Genomic DNA, 23,305 nt, shown 5'->3' on the forward strand with positions numbered 1-23,305 from the left:
GTGACAGAGAGTGGACAGGAAGGAGTGGTCGAGGTGAAGAGAGATGGAGGTGAAAGAGAGATGGAGAGGAAAGAGAGATGGAGAGGAAAGAGAGATGGAGAGGAAAGAGAGATGGAGAGGAAAGAGAGATGGAGGTGAAAGAGAGGTCGACGTGAAAGAGAGATGGAGAGGTGAAAGAGAGGTCAAGAGGAAAGAGGTCAAGAGGAAAGAGGTCGAGAGGAAAGAGAGGTGGAGGTGAAAGAGAGTTGGAGGTGAAAGAGAGTTGGAGGTGAAAGAGAGGTGGAGGTGAAAGAGAGTTGGAGGTGAAAGAGAGTTGGAGGTGAAAGAGAGATGGAGGTGAAAGAGAGATGGAGGTGAAAGAGAGATGGAGGTGAAAGAGAGATGGAGGTGAAAGAGAGATGGAGGTGAAAGAGAGATGGAGGTGAAAGAGAGGTCGAGAGGAAAGAGAGGTCGAGGTGGAAGAGAGATGGAGCTAAAGAGAGATGGAGGTGAAAGAGAGATGGAGCTAAAGAGAGATGGAGGTGAAACAGAGGTTGAGAGGAAAGAGGTCGAGAGGAAAGAGAGATGGAGGAGAAAGAGAGATGGAGGAGAAAGAGAGATGGAGGTGAAAGAGAGATGGAGCTAAAGAGAGATGGAGCTAAAGAGAGATGGAGCTAAAGAGAGATGGAGGTGAAACAGAGGTCGAGGGAAAGAGGTTAAGAGGAAAGAGATGGAGGTGAAAGGAGATGGAGGTGAAAGAGAGATGGAGGAGAAAGAGATGGAGGAGAAAGGAGGTGGAGGTGAAAGAGAGATGGAAGTGAAAGAGAGATGGAGATGAAAGAGTTGGAGGTGAAGAGTTGGAGGTGAAAGAGTTGGAGGTGAGAGTTGGAGATGAAAGAGAGATGGAGGTGAAAGAGAGATGGAGGTGAAAGAGGTGGGGATAAAAGAGGTGGAGGTAAAAGAGGTGGAGGTAAAAGAGGTCGAGGTAAAAGAGGTCGAGGTAAAAGAGGTCGAGGTGAAAGAGAGATTGAGGTGAAAGAGAGGTGGAGATGAAAGAGAGTAGACAGGAAGGAGAGGTGGAGAGGAAAGAGAGGTGGAGGTGAAAGAGAGATTGAGGTGAAAGAGAGGTGGAGATGAAAGAGAGACAGGAAGGAGAGGTGGAGAGGAAAGAGAGGTGGAGGTGAAGAGGTGGAGAGGAAGAGGTGGGAGGTGAAAGAGAGGGGAGGTGAAAAGAGGTGTGGAGGTGAAAAAGAGGTGGAGAGGAAAGAGGTGGAGGTGAAAGAGGTCGAGGTGAAAGAGGTGGAGATGAAAGAGAGTGGACAGGAAGGAGAGGTGGAGAGGAAAGAGAGGTGGAGGTGAAAGAGGTGGAGGTGAAAGAGAGATAGACAGGAAGGAGAAGTAGACAGGAAGGAGAGGTAGACAGGAAGGAGAGGTGGAGATGAAGGAGAGGTAGACAGGAAAGAGGTCGACAGGTAAGAGGTGGACAGGAAGGAGAGTTGGAGAGGTAGACACGAAAGAGGTAGACAGGAAAGAGGTAGACAGGAAGGAGAGGTGGAGATGATGGAGAGGTGGACAGGAAGGAGTGGTAGACAGGAAGGAGAGGTGGACAGGAAGGAGAGGTGGACAGGAAGGAGAGGTAGACAGGAAGGAGAGGTAGACAGGAAGGAGAGGTAGACAGGAAGGAGAGGTAGACAGGAAGGAGAGGTAGACAGGAAGGAGAGGTGGAGATGAAGGAGAGATGGACAGGAAGGAGAGGTGGAGATGAAGGAGAGATGGACAGGAAGGAGAGGTGGAGATGAAGGATGTGGACAGGAAGGAGAGGTAGACAGGAAAGAGGTAGACAGGTAAGAGGTGGACAGGAAGGAGAGTTGGAGAGGAAGGAGAGGTAGACAGGAAGGAGAGGCAGACAGGAAGGAGAGGCAGACAGGAAGGAGAGGTGGACATGAAGGAGAGGTGGACAGGAAGGAGAGGTGGAGATGAAGGAGTGATGGACAGGAAGGAGAGGTGGACAGGACGGAGAGGTGGAGATGAAGGATGTGGACAGGAAGGAGAGATGGACAGGACGGAGAGGTAGAGATGAAGGATGTGGACAGGAAGGAAATGTGGAGATGAAGGAGAGGTGGAGGTGACAAGGAGAGGAAGCCTCTTTCACCGTAACCATTAGATATTAGTGATTAGGTCAGTCTGCTGCTGTGTCCTGGGCACCATACTGCTCCCAGAGCATTGTTCATCCATTATTCAGACTCCCTCAGGCACCACGGCAACCCACAATCCAATTAGACCAGCAGGTGTGTGTGTCTCAGAGTGACAGCACAGACTGCCTGTTACCAACAATAACTGTACTCAGCTGCAGAACATCTAACCCAGTTTCCACTACCAAGTGTCAGATCATGTAAAGTTGCTTTACTCCATAGCTTCAAAACTAGATTAAAACTAGATTTCTCCTTCATCCATAGCTCAGTATTAAACATTTTGAGAGTGGTTAGATTTCTCCAGCTGCATCCCTCAACTGTTAACCAAAACAAGTGTCAGGGTGACGGCTTGTTGTTGTCTAATCCCAGATTGCCGTTTAAACCAGTTTCACTTCAAGGAAACCATGACATTTCCTCTAAATCCTGTAACGTAGCTGTTAAACCACAGAGCACTGAACCATAATGCTGCCCAGCTGTAGGTTGATCAGGTTATGGTCTCCTTAGAGACCTGGGGCCGTAGGTATCGACCCTCGCCGGGGCCGTAGGTATCGACCCTCGCCGGGGCCGTAGGTATCGACCCTCGCCGGGGCCGTAGGTATCGACCCTCGCCGGGGCAGTAGGTATCGACCCTCGCCGGGGCAGTAGGTATCGACCCTCGCCGGGGCAGTAGGTATCGACCCTCGCCGGGGCCGTAGGTATCGACCCTCCGGGGCAGTAGGTATCGACCCTCGCCGGGGCAGTAGGTATCGACCCTCGCCGGGGCAGTAGGTATCGACCCTCGCCGGGGCCGTAGGTATCGACCCTCCGGGGCAGTAGGTATCGACCCTAGCCGGGGCAGTAGGTATCGACCTCGCCGGGGCCGTAGGTATCGACCCTCGCCGGGGCCGTAGGTATCGACCCTCCGGGGCCGTAGGTATCAACGTTCTCAGAGTAGGCGTGGTGCTATAGGGTCAGTTCCCCTCTACAGGCAATCTAAAGGCGTCCACATACATAGGTTGGGTTTGTTCCTAGTAGAACTCAGCTAGGTCAAGTGAACGTCTGTTCTTGCATACTCCCTTAAAATACCTTCGCTTTAAAAACAAGAAAAGCATCAATATTACCGTTTGTCCCTCTTGAGACACTGTAGCAGCAAGTACACACACTGTAGCAGCAAGTACACTGTTTCAACTGAGAAGCATATGGTAAGCCTTATTCCCTGTGATCTAAAAGGCTAAACTGATCCTAGATCAGCACTCCTACTCTGAGACCCTTTGTGGATACAGCCCCAGGCCAAGCCATGGAGAGACCGCAGCTGCTGCCAGCGTGACTCAGGACTGACTTGGCAGTTCCTCTAACTTAAATAGTATGTGTGCGTGTGCGTGTGGAGAGAGTGTGTGCCTTAGTGTGCACATGCCAGCCAACTTGCCGATCTTCACAGACATGACTGTGTCTCAGCACCCATAGTCAGTGAGACAAGCTCAGGCCTGACTTATGTTTAATTCCAAATAGACCCTACCCCACTAGAGAGACCCTACTCCCCTAGACGGACCCTACCCCCCTAGACGGACCCTACTCCACTAGACGGACCCTACTCCACTAGACGGACCCTACTCCCATAGCCACTCCTGAAATCTGAAATGGTTGAATAGGTGGAGGCCTTCTCTCCCTCCCTCCCACTTTCAGTCTTCCCTTTCTATCTCACCCTTCCTCTCTTTCTCAGTCTGGGATCTATAAACTACTCTGCAAAAAGAAAACATGTCATTGCTTGCTGTTGTCTCTCAGTTGTGTAACGTCATCCGTTTGGAATGTAATCTGAGCAGTAATAGAGGTTAACAGATAGGCTGTACTAAGAGTCAGGTGGGCTGGGATCAGACCAAGACACTGTGGATGGACATCTCTCTCTCTGACGGATCAGTACATACACACACAGGGTGAAGGCATCTGCAGTGACAACAACTTCTGGTCTCAGCCTCCTACGCGCATGCACGCACGCACGCACACACACACACACACACAATCTCACCCCCTCACCACCCACAGTTTGGCAGGAAGTCTGCATGACTCAACATTTATGACGAGTAGCCAATCGCAGGCCAGGAGAGAGGGGCACTGGCCAGTGGGAACTCAGAATCCGACAGGCATCCGTCACCTGCATTGGCAGCTTTCTGATTCGACGTCTCGCTCACAGGCAGTCTGCTGATTTGACTGCTGGGTTGAGTGATGTGCCTGGACGAAGCAACTTTGAACGAAAACAAGAGTTGGCTGATGGACTGCTCGTCTGAATTTCTAGTCTGAAAACCGCTGCTCGCTCCTACCACTTTGTTAGACTTGAGGATTTGTGTTACCTACCCCAAGCTGATTCATTGGTTTTATCTTAGTGGGCGAACAAGTCTTGTGATATGCAGAAGGGATAAGGTGAATGGTTGTCAACTCAGTTGTTCAGTTCAATGTGGTTCCCTGAGTGTGCCAGGGGCAAATCTGACATTGCACACTATTACCTATATAGGGCACTATTTCAAATGGCACCCTATTCCGAACATAGGGCTATGGTCAAAAGTAGCGCACTATAGGCTCCCGAGTGTCGCAGCGGTCTAAGTGCTGGAGGCGTCACTACAGACCCTGGTTCGATTCTAGGCTGTATCACAACCGACCGTGATTGGGAGTCCCATAGGGTGGCGCACAATTGGCCCAGCGTTGTCCGTGTTAGGGTTTGGCCGGGTTAGGCCGCCACTGTAAATAAGAATCTGTTCTTAACTGACTTGCCTAGTTAAATAAAGCTTAAATACAAAATCAATAAATTTGCCGTGTTCAAAAAGTAATGTACTAAATATGGACTGAGGTGCCATTTTGGACGAAACCCATGTGACTGGCCATCACCACATTGGCGTATTCCAACTCTTACCTCACTTCCTCTTCTTTGAGCCTGCGCGCTGCCTGCTTTGACTGTTTAATCTGCAAGTCCAGTCTGTGCAGGAAGTCTTGAGCCGACAGCTCTTCCGGCTGGGGCCGTTTATAACTACTACTGTCCTTATCTCCAGGGGCCAGAGGTGGTGAGGGGTCCTCCTCAGTGTCCCTGTCCTGCCCCACACAAAGGGGTTGAAGTCCTGGTCCTGGGGATCTCCGTCGGGGGACTCTAGAGACAGGCCGTTGAAGGGAGAGGTCTTCTCTGAGACCACAGGGATGTTGAGGGTGTTACGCAGGAAGATACAGTCGTTACTGAACATCTTGTTAGTCCTCTTGATCTGCTCCATCTGGAATCATGTGTGTGACATAACAGTAATAACACATTAATAACATGGTGTAACAAAACAATAACAGTACCCATAACAGGTTAACAATAACAGTACTAATAACATGGTGTAACAAAACAATAACAGGTTAACAATAACAGTACCAATAACAGGTTAACAATAACAGTACTAATAACATGGTGTAACAAAACAATAACAGGTAAACAATAACAGTACTAATAACATGGTGTAACAAAACAATAACAGTACTAATAACAGGTTAACAAAACAATAACAGTACCAATAACAGGTTAACAATAACAGTACTAATAACATGGTGTAACAAAACAATAACAGGTTAACAATAACAGGTTAACAATAACAGTACTAATAACAGGTTAACAATAACAGTACTAATAACAGGTTAACAATAACAGTACTAATAACATGGTGTAACAAAACAATAACAGGTTAACAATAACAGGTTAACAATAACAGTACTAATAACAGGTTAACAAAACAATAACAGTACTAATAACAGGTTAACAAAACAATAACAGTACTAATAACAGGTTAACAAAACAATAACAGTACTAATAACAGGTTAACAAAACAATAACATCAGTACCAATAACTGCAGTCACAAAGCAGCCGTAACATAAATAGCAATACTAACAAGATTGTAATAACACAAGACAGTAACAACAGTATCAACACTGATAGAAATGTAGGTAGTAACACATGTTGTTATTGGGTGAGAGATGAGCAATGTACTCAGATGTTCAGGAAGACAGACATTCCTAGAAGCCCCCAGGGCTGGGAGGGGCTACTCCAGTCCTGGAGGGACACAGTGTGTGCAAGCCTCTGTTTCACCACAACACTAACACACCAGATGAAAGGAAAGCCAGCACACTGTGCTCCTTCAGGACTGGAGGAGTCCACAGTGGTCATCAGTGACAGCTACAGAGGTGGGAAAGATGACTGACAAACACTGCATGTGGCTGAAGTTGCTCACACAAGATCACATGAACCTTTGTGTAGGCCAACATTGCTACACTGTAGCACATTCTGTTATGAGTCATGATGACCATGTTGTTAATGCAACAATGTAACAGTAACAATGTAGCTAATGTGGAGCAGGGACGCTCAGGCCTTGAATGGGATGAAATCTGATACTGAAGTTTCTGGTTCGAAGCCTGCCCAGTCCGTTCGTTGCATTCAGGTATCATGAGAGTAAGTCATAAATGTTTGGATCTAAGAATAATGTAATCGTGTAGGAGATCTATGCTAGGTTAATCTTGCAAGCCCTGGTTTTATTATGGCAGCGTAGCAAATAGGTGGTCCCAAAAAAATGCTCGCATGCATGACAGTTGATCAAAACAAATGCGCGGTGAATGAGATTTCACATTTTAATATCCACAACCATAACACACAAGACATTCACACAAGACGTGTGTGTGTGCCGGTAATAATAACCTTACCGTTACTTCGTATTTGAGGGCTATGCCCTGCAAAGTGTCGCTGTCTGTGACCCGATGCTCTATGTATTTCTCGCCGAGAGAAGCCGCGACGCTAGCCGTACTCCCGTAAGACCGGATCTTGGTTCGGGCCAGACTCTGTGACAGTTCACTGTCGGATTCTGAACCGGACCTGGACCGGGGAAAGATGGGCTGTCCGATACCAAACCTCGCTCCACCATCCCTCATCGGCAGGACAGGCGAGTACTCCGCCATCTTCTCTCGGTAGCTGCTTGTTGGTTCGTGATGCGCCGACTGCACTCAGCTAACCTGGGCTAGGAGGTAGCCAAGTGGCTGGCTAGCAAACTCAGTCAGGCTGCGGGAAGATTGCCATTTCTAGTTTGGTGACACATGTCGATCCTGTGTGAATGTGGCATATTTCAGGTCAGGCAAAACCGAGCCGTTCGCTGTTTGATGCAACAGACAGACAGTCGTGACTAACAACAACGTGAAACGCTCGGTGTGAATTTAGGGCAATGCAATTGGATACGCACTAGCGTGTCTTTTCCGCTCCAAGTTTGTGACGTCACCAGTGTCATTCAGAGCACAAAGTTCTGGGCATACTGCTAGCTAGGGCCCAACAATGCAGATGTTGTTTTACAGTAGGCCTATCTGATAAAAAATCATGTCAGTCACTTTAAAAATATATGTTCACACCAAACCATTGTGAAATAGAGTGAATATATACTTTTGTCGATTTTGATTAGAATAGCATCCCATGGATGGAGAGCAATTTTGGGGTTAAGTGCCTTGCTCAAGGACACAACAGTGGTTTAGGGTCTACCTACCAGCCTGGAGCTGTGCTATTGCCTGGTCATCCTTCATGGTAAGTTTATGTCCCTGTGAGCTGTGTGTCTGTGGAATGTCACAACGACCAGGACGCAGGGGCAGGGTGAGGGAGGGGGGGTGAGGTAGGGAGAAATCATATCTTCATGTGGAAAGAACATTCAGCAACCCACGTCACCAATGTGATTCCTTGTGAGTGTGTGTAATTATTTCACTTTTGTTTATTCATTTCACTTGCTTTGACAATGTAAAAATATGTTTTCCATGCCAAAAAAGCCTCTTCAATTGAATTGACTATTAACTATTACAACACTGTAAATAGCTGTAATATTTGAAATGTGTCTAGTCTTTTGAAACTTGTGAGAGAGAGAGAGAGAGAGAGAGAGAGAGACAGAGAGACAGAGAGACAGAGAGAGAGAGAGAGAGGACAAACCCAGTGAGCACCAAAAGTGTTACATATCAAATTCTTATTGACTGGATTTTAAGAAGAACTTAAGATGTGCTATCTTGTTTTTGTACTTTTTCCAACAATAGAGATTTTGGTTTGGGAGAGTCTCTCATAGAGAGGAGTGGACGGTGGTTTGGGAGAGTCTCTCATAGAGAGGAGTGGACGGTGGTTTGGGAGAGTCTCTCATAGAGAGGAGTGGACGGTGGTTTGGGAGAGTCTCTCATAGAGAGGAGTGGACGGTGGTTTGGGATAGTCTCTCATGGAGAGGAGTGGACGGTGGTTTGGGAGATTCTCTCATAGAGAGGAGTGGACGGTGGTTTGGGATAGTCTCTCATGGAGAGGAGTGGACGGTGGTTTGGGAGAGTCTCTCATAGAGAGGAGTGGACGGTGGTTTGGGAGAGTCTCTCATAGAGAGGAGTGGATGGTGGTTTGGGATAGTCTCTCATAGAGAGGAGTGGACGGTGGTTTGGGAGAGTCTCTCATAGAGAGGAGTGGACGGTGGTTTGGGAGAGTCTCTTATAGAGAGGAGTGGACGGTGGTTTGGGAGAGTCTCTCATAGAGACGAGTGGACGGTGGTTTGGGAGAGTCTCTCATAGAGAGGAGTGGACGGTGGTTTGGGAGAGTCTCTCATAGAGAGGAGTGGACGGTGGTTTGGGAGAGTCTCTCATAGAGAGGAGTGGACGGTGGTTTGGGAGAGTCTCTCATAGAGAGGAGTGGACGGTGGTTTGGGATAGTCTCTCATAGAGAGGAGTGGACGGTGGTTTGGGATAGTCTCTCATAGAGAGGAGTGGACGGTGGTTTGAGAGAGTCTCTCATAGAGAGGAGTGGACGGTGGTTTGGGAGAGTCTCTCATAGAGAGGAGTGGACGGTGGTTTGGGATAGTCTCTCATAGAGAGGAGTGGACGGTGGTTTGGGAGAGTCTCTCATAGAGAGGAGTGGACGATGGTTTGGGAGAGTCTCTCATAGAGAGGAGTGGACGGTGGTTTGGGAGAGTCTCTCATAGAGAGGAGTGGACGGTGGTTTGGGAGAGTCTCTCATAGAGAGGAGTGGACGGTGGTTTGGGAGAGTCTCTCATAGAGAGGAGTGGACGGTGGTTTGGGAGAGTCTCTCATAGAGAGGAGTGGACGATGGTTTGGGAGAGTCTCTCATAGAGAGGATTGGACGGTGGTTTGGGAGAGTCTCTCATAGAGAGGAGTGGACGGTGGTTTGGGAGAGTCTCTCATAGAGAGGAGGGAGATCGTGGTTTGGGAGATGGCCTCTCCATAGCTGAGAGGAGTGGACGGTTTGGGAGAGTTGAGGAGTCTCTCATAGAGAGGAGTGGACGGGGTGGTTTGGGAGAGTCTCTCATAGAGAGGGAGTGGACGGTGGTTTGGGAGAGTTCCCCATAGAGAGTCTCTTTATAGAGAGGGGTGGACGGTGGTTTGGGAGAGTCTCTCATAGAGAGGAGTGGACGGTGGTTTGGGAAGTCTCTCATAGAGAGGAGTGGACGGTGGTTTGGGGAGAGTCTCTCCTTAGAGGGGTGGACGTGGTTTGGGGAGAGCTTCATAGAGAGTGAGGACGGTTTTGGGGGAGAGTCTCTCATAGAGAGGAGTGGACGGTGGTTTGGGATAGTCTCTCATAGAGAGGAGTGGACGGTGGTTTGGGGGAGAGAGAGGAGGGACGGTCTCATAGAGAGGAGTTGGTTTGGGATAGTCTCTCAGAGACGAATGATCACAAGAGTTGCTCTAGTCTTCTCTTTCCCTCAAATGAAAAGAGGAAGCAGGGACAGATTGGGACTGGAAAACCGGACCACTTTTTTATCTCGAGGCCCCCATATTAGTCAAACAATGATAATTTTGCGCAAAAACACAAATTTAGACAGGCCCACAGGACAAAAAATGGACCAGTCCACCTGGCATATACCTGAAATGTCCTATGACCAGTCCTCCCCCTGAGAGGAAGTGTATATGTGTCTTTATAGCAGACATGTTCTGAAAACAAACACATTCCCATGACAACCAACCACTTCTGGGTGGTAGGGCCTTTCTCTTCTTCCTCATTGGGGAAAACCCAAGCAGCTGTTGCCACAAACTATTGGGGTAGTAACCAATTGATGTAATGATTAACTGAAATGCCATAACCAGTCCTCCCAGTCCTCCCCTGAGGGGTCAGTGGGTCAGTGATCAGTGTGATATCTGCTAAATGGAAGAAAAAAACAGAAAAACAAATGTCCATTGTTCACTGTTAGATATGGACAATAAAGTTGTATTGTATAGTGTCAACATTAAACAGTCTGTACCATTAAACAGTATCTACTCTGTTATTGTATACTGAAGAGACCCAGAACATCAACCACATATCACAGTCATTGTCAGTAAAACTTTCCTATTCTATTGTAGTCACTGTTATGCTCATGTTGGACAAGCTGAGTGTACTGTAGCGATGACAAGGTCTCAGATGCAGAGATTACACAGGGACACAGCTTGCCAGCAAGTGCTGATGTCATACATACACACAGACACACACACACACACACACATTTCTATGAATGCATCACCATATTGAAATGTAATTTGCTCAAAAACAAATATTGTGTTACTGAGGGAACAAAAGTGGAGGAATAGAATCATGAACCCTGTATGATTAATTAAGATCATTAGATGGAGATTATACTTCTGTCATGTCCTTTCTTCTCTGACATTTAACTAATGGAAATCACATCATTAAAACACATGTACGATGCAGATGAACAGAGAAAAGAGAGAGAGAGAGAGAAGAGGAGAGAGATAGGGACAGAGATAGACAGAGCAGAGCAGAGTAAAATAGATATGAAGGTGTAGAGAGAGAGAGAGAGAGAGAGAGAGAGAGAGATGAAGGGGGATAGAGAGAGCAGAGGGAAAGAGAGATGAAGGGGAGAGGGAGAGAGAGCAGAGCGGATAGATAGATGAATGGGAGACGAGATCAGAGAGAGCAGGGAGAGAGATGGAAAGGGAGAGGGGGAGAGATAGATGGAGGTCACTGGGAGAGGGGGAGAGGGGGAGAGAGAGGGGGAGAGAAAGATGGAGAGATTGGGGCATAAAGATATAGTGTTCAATATAATTGTGGATGGGTAAATGTAATTTTACTCAAAAACAAATATTGCATTACAAGTAGGAAACAAGAAGAGAAATAGATTAATGAATCCTGTATGATTAATTCATATCATTAGATGGAGATTATGGTTTCAAACATTTCATATTTCTCTCTGAAATTCAACTAATGGAAATCACATCATTAACACACCGTGTAAGGGCAGTTGGGCAGAGAGATAGAGAGAGATGAAGGGGGAGAGACAGCAGAGCGAGAGAGAGAGCGCAGAAAGAGAGAGGAGAGAGAGAGCAAAGAGAGAAAGAGACCACTGACTAACTTTGACTGACCCTAAATTAAGAAAACTTGACTATGTACAGACTCAGTGAGCAAAGCCTTGCTATTGAGAGAGGTTGCCATAAGCCGACCTGCTGGTTCTCGAGAGAAGACAGGCTATGTGCCCACTGCCCACAAAATGAGGTGGAAACTGAGTTACACTTCCTAACCTCCTGCCAAATGTATGACCACATTCATGAGATGCATACAGTACCAGTCAAAAGTTTGGCCACAGCTACTCATTCAAGGGTCTTTTTCTTTATTTTTACTATTTTCTACATTGTATAATACTAGTGAAGACATCCAAACTATGCAAATAACACATGGAATCATGTAGTAAACTAAAAAGTGTTAAACCAAATCAAAATGTATTTTATATTTGAGATTCTACAAAGTAGCCACCCTTTGTCTTGATGACAGCTTTGCACTCTCTTGGCATTCTCTCAACCCAGTTTCATGAGTTAGTTACCTGGATTGCATTTCAATTAACAGGTGTGCCTTGTTAAAGGTTCATTTGTAGAATTTCTTTCCATCTTAATGCGTTCAAGCTAATCAGTTGTGTTGTGACAAGGTAGGGACAGAAGATAGCCCTATTTCTGTGTAATCAGCACGGAATAGCAAGCCCCAATCCCCACACTTTTAGCCTGAATCAAAATCACACCAAGAATTTTGAAGACAATTTACGTGTATCAATCCTCAAATTCGAAAGTTTTATTGATCCAGATTTAAATCTATTTGGGTTTGATTAGAGAACGAGAGAGAGAAATGTGTGTGAGTGGAATGGGAGGTGCATCTCATGCTGGCAGCAAGCCCCCAGCCTGGATGGAGAGTGTGTGTGAGTGAATGTGTGAATGGATTATGGGCAGAACACTTTAGATGTTTCTAATAGTTTTTGTATTATGTATTCTGCATAAAATAGTCCTAAATTTGAGGACATATGACTTTTTATTGCTTTATATTAAATGAATTTGAATGTGAGAATATTCTAAGTCAGGTGAACAGAAGGACTTGAGTTCCTGTATGTTGTTATGATCACACCACCTCTCGTTAATCATAAGGCATACACCCCACCCTTCTTCCTACCAGAAATATACTTTGTTTTCTGTCGGCGCATGCGTGAAGAAACCAGCTGGCTGTACCGACCCTGGATGGACTGCTATTTGGTAAAAGACCAAGTCCATATTATGGCAAGAACAACTCAAATAAGCAAAAGAGAAACTAATGCAGTCGCAAAACCATCAAGCGCTATGATGAAACGGATCTCATGAGGACCACCACAGGAAAGGAAGACCTAGAGTTACTCTGCTGCAGAGGATATGTTCATAATAGTTAAGGAAGAGGTCAAACAATTCCATCCACATCATCAGGAGTGATCAGACAAGTAATTATACTTGTTCAAACACACTCCAGATGGCAGTGGATCAGCAACGCCACCTGCCGACAGAAAAGAGAACAGCAGTCGTGAATAAATAAAGATGTAACATCAGTATGTCACCAGCAGGGTCAGAGAGCAGGAGTGAAGGTAGGCTGAGGGGAGAGAAAGAAAAAAGAAAGATAGGAGGAGGGGTTAATGTACAGGTGTTATGGTTCTGTTTTAAAATGTCACCCACATCTCTTATTTCGCTATCTGTTTAACGACCCTGCTCTGTTTGTCCTTTACACAATCACAGCAGTACACAGAGGAGGGAGGGGAGAGGGAGGTAGAGTGGAGAGAGAGAGAACAGCTGTCTTTGCATCTTTTATCCTTCTAAACAGACAGAGAGATGGACTGATAAGACCAATAATACCCTGTCTTCCTCTGTGATGTCTCTGTTTTCTACCCTTATATTTTCTTGACCCTCCTCTAGCTTGGAGCTGACATAGTGTGTCAAGTTTCAATGTCACGTGCACAAGTAAAGGGACATTAAAAACAGTAATATCTTGTGTTTCACTGAGTCGTGGCTGAACGACGACACGGACAATATAGATCTGGCGGGATTTTCCATGCACCAGCAGAACAGAGAAGCTACGTCTGGTAGGGATGGGGTGTGGGGGTGTGGGTGTGTGTCTTTTTGTCAACAACAGCTAGTGTGCAATGTCTAATATTGAAGAAGTCTCGAGGTATTGCTCGCCTGAGGTAGAGTACCTTATGATAAGCTGTAGACCACACTATCTACCTAGAGAGTTCTCATCTGTATTATTCGTAGCCATCTATTTACCACCACAGACCGATGCTGGCACTATGACCGCACTCAACCAAACAAGAAAATACTCATCCAGAAGTGCCGTTTCTAGTGGCCGGGGACTTTAATGCAGGCAAACTTAAATCAGTTTTACCACATTTTTACCTGCATGTCACATGTCAATCAAATCAAATCAAGCTGTTTATTTGTTATAAAGCACTTTGAATACAACAGGTGTGGAAGTAAGACCATACAAAGAAATCACATGTCCTACAGGCTCTAACCACTATGCCAAGCTGTGGTTGTGAACAATAGATAGGTAAAGAAATAAACAACAGTAAAAAGACAGGCTATATACAGTAGCGAGGCTATACACAAGAGCGCCACAGATCAATTGGTTAGTCAGGTCATCTGAGGTAGTATTCGCCGCTGTAGATATAGACATTAAACCATGACGGCCGTTACGCCAGGGACGGCAGGGTAATATAGTCACGGGAAGAGCGGGTGGACACCAGAGGGAAAAGAATTCTCGACCAGCTTCACTCCACACACAGAGATGCATATGAAGCTCTCCCCTGTCCTCCATTTGGCAAATCTGACCATAATTATATCCTCTGATTCCTGCTTACAAAAAAACTATAGCAGGAAGTACCAGTGACTCGCTCAATAAAAAAGTGGTCAGATGATGCAGATGCTACGCTACAGGACTGTTTTGCAGGCAGAGACTGAATATGTTCCGGGATTCATCCAATGGCATTGAGGAGTACACCACTTCAGTCATCGGCTTCATCAATAAGTGCATCGACGATGTCGCCCCCACAGTGACCGTACTTACATAACCACAAGCAACATCCGCATCGAGCAATGGGCTAGAGCTGCCGCTTTCAAGTAGCGGGGACACTAATCCGACGCTTATAAGAAATCCTGCTATGCCTCAGACGAACCATCAAACAAGAAAAGCGTCAATACAGGATTAAGATTAAGAAACAGGCCTCTGACACTCGTCGGATGTGGCAGGGCTTGAAAACTATTACGGACTACAAAGGAAACCCAGACGTGAGCTGTGCAGACGAGAGCCTACCAGATGAGCTACATGCTTTTTATGCTTGCTTCGAGGCAAGCAACAATGAAGCATGCATGAGAGCACCAGCTGTTCTGGATGACTTTGTGATAACGCTCTCGTGGCCGATGTGAGCAAGACCTTTAGACAGGTCAGCATTCACAAAGCAGCAGGGCAGATGGATTACCAGGACGTGTACTCAAATGATGCGCGGTTCAACTGGTAAGTGTCTTCACTGGACATATTCAACCTCCCTGACCTAGAGTCTGTAATACCTACATGTTTCAAGCAGACCACCATAGCCCCTGTGCCCAAGGAAGCAAAGGTAACCTGGGCCTAAAATATTATCGCCCGTGAGCACTCCACGTCGGTAGCCATGAAGTGCTTGGAAAGGCTGGTCATGGCTCACATCAACAGCATCCACCTGTACACCTTAGACCCATTCCAATTTGCATACCGCCCCAAAAGATCCCAATCTCAATCGCACCCACACTGCCCTTTTCCCACCTGGACAAAAGAGTCATCTATGAGAATGCTGTTCATTGACCACAGCTCAGCGTTCAACACCATAGTGCCCACGAAGCTCATCATTAAGCTAAGGACCCTGGGACTAAAACACCCTGCAACTGGATTCTGACTTCCTGGACGGGTCAACCTAGGTGGTAAGTGTAGGCAACAACATGTCTGCCACACTTATCCTCAACCCTGGAGCCACTCTAGGGGTGTGCTTAGTCCCCTCCATGACTGCGTGACCAAACACGACTGCAACTCTCTCATTAAGTTTGCTGACGACACAACAGGTAGGCCTGATCACCGATAACTATGAGACATCCTATAGGGAGGAGGTCAGAGAACTGGCAGTGTGATGCCAGGACAACAACCCCCTTCCTCAATGAGCAAGACAAGGCTGATCGTGGACTACTGGAAAAGGTGGGCCGTACAGGCTCCCCATTAACATCGACGAGGCTGTAGTGGAGCGGGTGAGAGTTTCAAGTTTCTTAGTGTCGACATCACCAACGAATCAACTATCATGGTCCAAATACACCAAGACAGTCATGAAGGGGGCACGACAGAACCTTTCCCCTCAGGAGACTGAAAAGATTTGGTATGGGTCCCCAGATCCTAAAGAAGTTCTACAGCTGCACTATGGAGAACATCCTGACCGGTTGCATCACTGCCTGGTATGGCAATTGCTCGGCATCTGACCGTAAGGCGCTGCAGAGGGTAGTGAGAACGGCCCAGTACATCACTGGGGTCAAGCTTCCTGCCATCCAGGACCTATATTATAGGCTGTCAGAGGAAAGCCCATAAAATTGTCAGAGATTCCAGTCACCCAAGTCATAGACTGTTTTCTATGCTACCGCCACGGCAAGCGGTATTGGAGCACCTAGGACTAAAATGCTCTTAACAGCTTCTACTCCCAAGCCATAAGGCTGCTGAACAATTAATCAAACTGCCACCGGCCTATTTACAATAAACCCATCTCCCCCACATTTGTTTGTAAATTTGTATGCATTGTCACTTCACCCTACCTACATGTACAAATTACCTCAACTAACCTGTACCCCCACACATTTATTGATTAAACAGCATGATCATCACACAGGTGCACCTTGTGCTGGGGACAATAAAAGGCCACTCTAAAATGTACAGTTTTGTCACACAACACAATGCCACAGATGTCTTAAGGTTCGAGGAGCGTGCAATTGAATTGCTGACTGCAGGAATGTCCACCAGAGCTGTTGCCAGAGAATTTAATGTTAATTTCTCTACCTACCATAAGCCACCTCCAACGTCATTCTAGAGCATTTGGCAGTATGTCCAACCGGCTTCACAACCACAGACCACATGTAACCACACCAGCCCAGGACCTCCACATCAGTAGCCACCTCGAGCAGCCACCTGGAGACCAGCCACCCGGAGACCAGCCACCGGAGACCAGCCACCCGGAGACCAGCCACCCGGAGCAGCCACCCGGAGCAGCCACCGGAGACCAGCCACCCGGAGCAGCCACCCGGAGACCAGCCACCGGGGACCAGCCACCCGGAGACCAGCCACCCGAGACCAGCCACCCGGAGACCAGCCACCCGGAGCAGCCACCCCCGGAGCAGCCACCCGGAGACCAGCCACCCGGGAGCAGCCACCCGGAGACCAGCCACCGGAGCAGCCACCCGGAGACCAGCCACCCGGGGGACCAGCCACCCCGGAGACCAGCCACCCGGAGCAGCCACCCGGAGACCAGCCACCTGGAGCAGCCACCCGGAGCAGCCACCCGGAGACCAGCCACCCGAGACCAGCCACCCGGAGACCAGCCACCCGAGACCAGCCACCCAGAGCAGCCACCCGGAGCAGCCACTTTCGGAGGCCAGCCACCCGGACAGCTTATGAAACTGAGGAGTATTTCTGTATGTAATAAAGCCAGTTTGTGGGGAAAACTCACTTGATGGTCTGGGCCTGGCTCCCCAGTGGTGGGCTTCCTCTATGACCCTCCAGGCCCACTGTCGGCTGTGCCCCTGCCCAGTCATGTGAAATCCATAGATTAGAGTAGTGAATTTATTTCAATTGACTGATTTCTTACATGAACTGGGTTACTCAGTAAAATTGTTGAAATTGTTGCGTTTATATTTTTGTTCAGTATATCTACACGGTCAGTTCCAATACCATATTTACAATGCACAGGGATACTGGATCGATATAGGTAGATACGTATAGGGGTAAGGTGACAAGGCATCAGGATATATGATAAACAGAGTAGCAGCAACGTAAATGATGGTTGTATGTGAGTGGATGTATGTGCGTTTAGGAGTCAGTATAAATGTATCTGCAGATTATGTGTGTGTGAGCAAATGATGGAGTAAGTGTTTGTATGTGTGTTGTAGTATCAGTGTGTGTAGAGTGTTGGGCCCTGTGAATGTGCATAAAGACAGCGCAAAATTACAAAAAAAATACAAAGATCAACTCAGTCTGTGTAGCCATTTAGTTACCCATATAGTTATCTATTTAGTTATCTATTTAGCAGTCTTATGACATGGGGGTAGAAGCTGTTCAGGAGCCTGTTGGTGTCAGACTTGATTCACCGGTACCGCTTGCTGTGTGGAAGCAGAGAGAAACAGTCTATGGCTTGCTTGGTTGATTCTTTAACAATTGTCCGGGCCTTCCTTTCATACCTCCTGATATAGAGGTCCTGGATGGCAGGGAGTTCAGCCCCAGTGATGTACTGCGAGTGAGGCGGTGCTATTGTCCTGTCAAACAATGATGCAGCCAGTCAAGATGCTCTCAATGGTACAGCTGTAGAACCTTTTGAGGATTTGAGGGGCCCATGCCTAAACTTTTCAACCTCCTGATGGGGAAGAGGCGGGGAAGAGGCGGGGAAGAGGTGCTATTGCGCCTTTTTCATGACTGTGCACCTCGTGTGTGGACCATTTTATGTTCTTGGTGATTTGGACACAGAGGAACTTGAAGCTCTAGACCCGTTCCACTACAGCCCCATCAGCCCCATCAGCGTGGATGGGGCGTGCTTCGCCTCCGTTACCTGTAGTCCACGATCAACTCCATGGTGTTACTGACGTTGAGGGAGAGGTTGTTGATTTTAGCACTCCTATTGTGATGCTGAGGTTAACATTATGTGTGTGTTGTTATGGGGATCCTGTTCTGAAGGATGAGTAGTGAGTCATGACTGTTCCTTCTTTCCATGTCTTTGTTCACCTGTTGACTGACCTATTGACTGACCTGTTGACTGACCTGTTGACTGACCTGTTGACTGACCTGTTGACTGACCTTTTGACTGACCTGTTGACTGACCTGTTGACTGACCTGTTGACTGACCTTTTGACTGACCTTTTGACTGACCTGTTGATTGACCTACTGACTGACCTGTTGATTGACCTGTTGACCCTGTTGACTGACCTGTTGACTGACCTATCGACTGACCTGTCGACTGACCTGTTGACTGACCTATTGACTGACCTTTTGACTGACCTGTTGACTGACCTATTGACTGACCTGTTGACTGACCTGTTGATTGACCTACTGACTGACCTGTTGATTGACCTGTTGACTGACCTGTTGACTGACCTGTTGATTGACCTGTTGACTGACCTGTTGATTGACCTGTTGATTGACCTGTTGACTGACCTGTTGACTGACCTGTTGACTGACCTATTGACTGACCTATTGACTGACCTGTTGACTGACCTGTTGACTGACCTGTTGACTGACCTATTGACTGACCTGTTGACTGACCTGTTGACTGACCTATTGACTGACCTGTTTACTGCCTCTTTGCAGCTGTGGGTAAGGGGAAGGACACACACCTTCCTTTGGCCCTGTCCAGGGCTCAGTGGTGTAACTAAGTAGGGGAGACAGGCCTTGTGTTGAGCTGATTGTTATTAAAGAGATTCTCTTGTTGTCCAGGTGCTCTGAGACACAGGTCACACTGGCCCACTGAAGGACATGCTATTTCTTTCTCTGTCTCTCCGGGCCATTCAAGACTGTGTTCGCCCACTCCAGAGCACGACCCGTGAGGCAGGAGATGAGGACACTTACCCTCTCCTCTCCCGAGGGACTGGGTCTGACGGTGGCCAGGTATAGCTCCAGTTGGAGTAAAGCTGACAAGGTGAAAATCTGTCATTCTGCCCCTGAACAAGGCAGTTAACCCACCCTAGGCCATCATTGAACATAAGAATGTGTTCTTAACTGACTTGTCTAGTTAAATAAAGATTAAAAAAAGGTGTAAAAAATATATATTTTAAAAAATCTGCAAAATCGGCGCCCAAAAATACTGATTTCCGATTATTATGAAAACTTGAAATTGGCCCTAATTAATCGAACATTCCGATTAATCGGTTGACCTCTAATCTCTATTGATAAAATAGCAGCTGGTGACGACTCAATTTACAATCTAGAGGAGGTAAATGGGTTCCTGGATCAGACTTTTGGGAAATCTGTCAAATTGGCAGCTTTTTCGACGTTAATAAGTTTGTGAGGTCAGCTGTGATGTTACAGAAGACGGTGGGGTTAGACCAGTTGACTGAGAAGAAGCGTTTTTCAGCAGGAAATGTGTTACTGCTGTCACAGCAGCAACAGGTAGTGGGAAACGTGGTCAGGTTAAGAGAAAATTAAAACAATGATGATCATGCCTCATAGGGTGTATTTTTTCTCTTTGGTTTCTCTGTGGTTTCTCTGTGGTTTGTCTGTGGTTTCTCTGTGGTTTCTCCTGCTTTTCCTTTCTATATCTTTTCTATATGGAGTGTTGTAATAATGTGCAAGTAGTTAAAGGGAAAATAAATAAACAGATACAGTAAGTATATGTTGTATTTACAATGTTGTTTGTATTCCACTGGTTGCCTTTTTCTCATGGCAACGGGCCACACATCTCGCTGCTGTGATCGCAATAACACATATGGAATAATGTAGTAACCAGAAAAGTGTTAAACGAATCCAAATATATTTAATATTTTAGATTCTTCAAAATAGCCACCCTTTGCCTTGATGACAGCTTTGCACACTCTTAGCATTTTCTCAACCAGCTTCATGAGGAATGCTTTACAACAGTCTTGAAGGAGTTCCACATATGCTGAGCACTTGTTGGCTGCTTTTCCTTCACTCTGCGATCCAACTCATCCCAAACCATCTCAAATAGGTTGAGGTCGGATGATTGTGGAGGCTAGGTCATCTGATGCAGCACTCCATCACTCCTTCTTGGTCAAATAGCTCTTACACAGCCTGGAGGTGTGTTTTGGGTCATTGTCTTTGAAAAATAAATTATAGTCCCACTAAGTGCAAACCAGATGGAAATGGCTTATCGCTGAAGAATTCTATGGTAAGGGTGCCTTGAATTCTAAATAAATGACAAAGTGTCAGTGGCGAAGCACACCCACACCATCACACCTCCTCCTCCCTGCTTCACGGTGGGAACCACAAATGCGGAGATCATCCGTTCACTTACTCTGCGTCTCATAAAGACATGGCGGTTGGAACCAAAAATCTAAATTTGGACTCATCAGACCAAAAGGCAGATTTCCACCAGTCTAATGTCCATTCCTCATGTTTCTTGGCCCAAGCAAGTCTCTTCTTATTGGTGTCTTTTAGTAGTGGTTTCTTTGCAGCAATTCGACCATGAAGGCCTGATTCATGCAGTCTCCTCTGAACAGTTGATGATGAGATGTGTCTGTTAACTCTAATGAACTGTTAAACCATAGGAAGTCCCACCCAGTTCAAATAAAATAAAATGTTATTGGTTGCTTACATATTTAGCAGATGTTACGGCAGGTGCAGCGAAATGCTTATGTTTCTAACTCCAACAGTTCAGTAATACCTAACAACACAAAACAATACACACAAATCCAAAACATTAAGAGAAAGGAATTAAGAAATATCAGAATGAGGAATGTCAGAGTCGAATATAAATATATACACGAGTGTACAAAACATTAAGAACACCTGCTCTTTCCATGACAGACTGACCAGGTGAATCCAGGTGAAAGCTGTGATCCCTTATTGATGTCACTTGTTAAATCCACTTTAATCAGTGAAGGGGAGAAGACAGGTTAAAGAAGGAATTTTAAGCCTTGAGAAAATTGAGACATGGATTGTGTATGTGTGCTTGCCATTGAGAGGGTGAATGGACCAGGCAAAATATTTAAGTGCCTTTGAACGGGTGATGGTAGTAGGTGTCAGGCTTTGGTTTGTGTCAAGAACAGCAACGCTGCTGGGTCTTTCACGCTCAGCAGTTTCAGTGTGTATCAAGAATGGTCCACCACCCAAAGGACATCCAGCCAACTTGACACAACTGTAGGAAGCATTGGAGTCAACATGGACCAGCATCCCTGTGGAACACTTTCGAAACCTTGTAGAGACCATGTCCCTACGAATACAATCCACCTGTGTGTAATCAAGTCTCCGTATAAATGCACCTGCACTGTGATAGTCTCAGAGGTCCGTTAAAAGTGCAGAAAGCATCGTGAAGAACAAGGGAACACACCAGGCAGGTCCGAGATACTGCTGTGAAGAAGTTTAAAACCCCGGTTTGGATACAAAAAGATTTCCTAAGCTTTAAACATCCCAGGAGCACTGTGCAAGCGATAATATTGAAATGGAAGGAGTATCAGACCACTGCAAATCTACCAAGACCTGGCCGTCCTCTAAACTTTAAGCTCATACAAGGAGAAGACTGATCAGAGATGCAGCCAAGAGGCCCATGATCACTCTGGATGAACTGCAGAGATCTACAGCTGAGGTGAGAGACTCTGTCCATAGGACAACAATCAGTCGTATATTGCACAAATCTGCCCTTTATGGAATAGTGGCAAGAAGAAAGCCATTTCTTAAAGATATCCATAAAAAGTGTCGTTTTAAGTTTGCCACAAGCCACCTGGGAGACACACCAAACATGTGGAAGAAGGTGCTCTGGTCCGATTAAAACCAAATTGAACTTTTTGGCAACAATGCAAAAACGTTATGTTTGGCGTAAAAGCAACACAGCTCATCACCCTGACCACACCATCCCCACTGTCAAACATGGTGGTGGCAGCATCATGGTTTGGGCCTGCTTTTCTTCCAGCAGGGACAGGAAGATGGTTAAAATTGATGGGAAGATGGATGGATCCAAATAGGACCATTCTGGAAGAAAACCTGATGGAGTCTGCAAAAGACCTGAGACTGGACGGAGATTTGTCTTCCAACAAGACAATGATCCAAAACATAAACAAAATCTACAATGGAATGGTTCAAAATAAACATATCCAGGTGTTAGAATGGCCAAGTCAAAGTCAGACCTGAATCAATCGAGAATCTGTGGAAAGAACTGAAAACTGCTGTTCACAAATGCTCTCCATCCAATCTCACTGAGCTTGAGCTGTTTTGCAAGGAGGAATGGGAAAAAATGTCAGTCTCTCGATGTGCAAAGCAGTAGAGACATACCCCAAGCGACTTACATCTGTAATCGCAGCAAAAGGTGGCGCTACAAAGTATTAACTTAAGGGGCTGAATAATTTTGCACGCCGCAATTTTTCCGTTTTTGATTTGTTAAAAAGTTTGAAATATCCAATAAATGTCGTTCCACTTCATGATTGTGTCCCACTTGTTGTTGATTCTTCACAAAAAATACAGTTTTATATCTTTATGTTTGAAGCCTGAAATGTGGCAAAAGGTCGCAAAGTTCAAGGGGGCCGAATACTTTCGCAAGGCACTGTATATGGGAATTAACAGGAATATATGGGAATTAATGGAAATATATGCAAATTAATATTAATACCAATTAAATGTAATTGTTTTTTTGCATTGGATATATTTACCATATCATATGGAGACAGAAACATAAACCTTTTACCTTATCATAACTAGACATAATTGCAAATGATTAAATCCTTCCAAAATAAATTGTTAAAATGATTTAGTTAAGAACTGAACTTTAATTAAATGAGTTGACTCTTCACATGGGATGATTTCACTGGACAACAAAAGAAAGGAAATATTGAATGACCCATCTGTCACGTTCTGACCTTAGTTTCTTCTTTATGTCTTTGTGTTAGGTTGGTCAGGGCGTGAGTTGGGGTGGGTTGTCTATGTTCT

The 23,305-nt window shown here is 46.1% G+C and overlaps 1 protein-coding gene across 1 annotated transcript; it reads right to left on the reverse strand.

The window, feature by feature from the left end:
- Positions 1-4,075: 4,075 nt before the first annotated feature.
- LOC135535825 (lysM and putative peptidoglycan-binding domain-containing protein 2-like) lies at positions 4,076-7,351 on the reverse strand. Its single transcript, XM_064962254.1, is given in 3 exon segments — positions 4,076-5,248; positions 5,251-5,401; positions 6,862-7,351. Coding segments are annotated over 3 exon segments (603 nt in total). The 5' UTR covers positions 7,114-7,351; the 3' UTR covers positions 4,076-5,048.
- Between the last annotated feature and the right edge of the window lie 15,954 nt (positions 7,352-23,305).

This window comes from Oncorhynchus masou, unplaced genomic scaffold (genome assembly GCF_036934945.1).
Source record: "Oncorhynchus masou masou isolate Uvic2021 unplaced genomic scaffold, UVic_Omas_1.1 unplaced_scaffold_5182, whole genome shotgun sequence".
Taxonomy (NCBI): domain Eukaryota; kingdom Metazoa; phylum Chordata; class Actinopteri; order Salmoniformes; family Salmonidae; genus Oncorhynchus; species Oncorhynchus masou.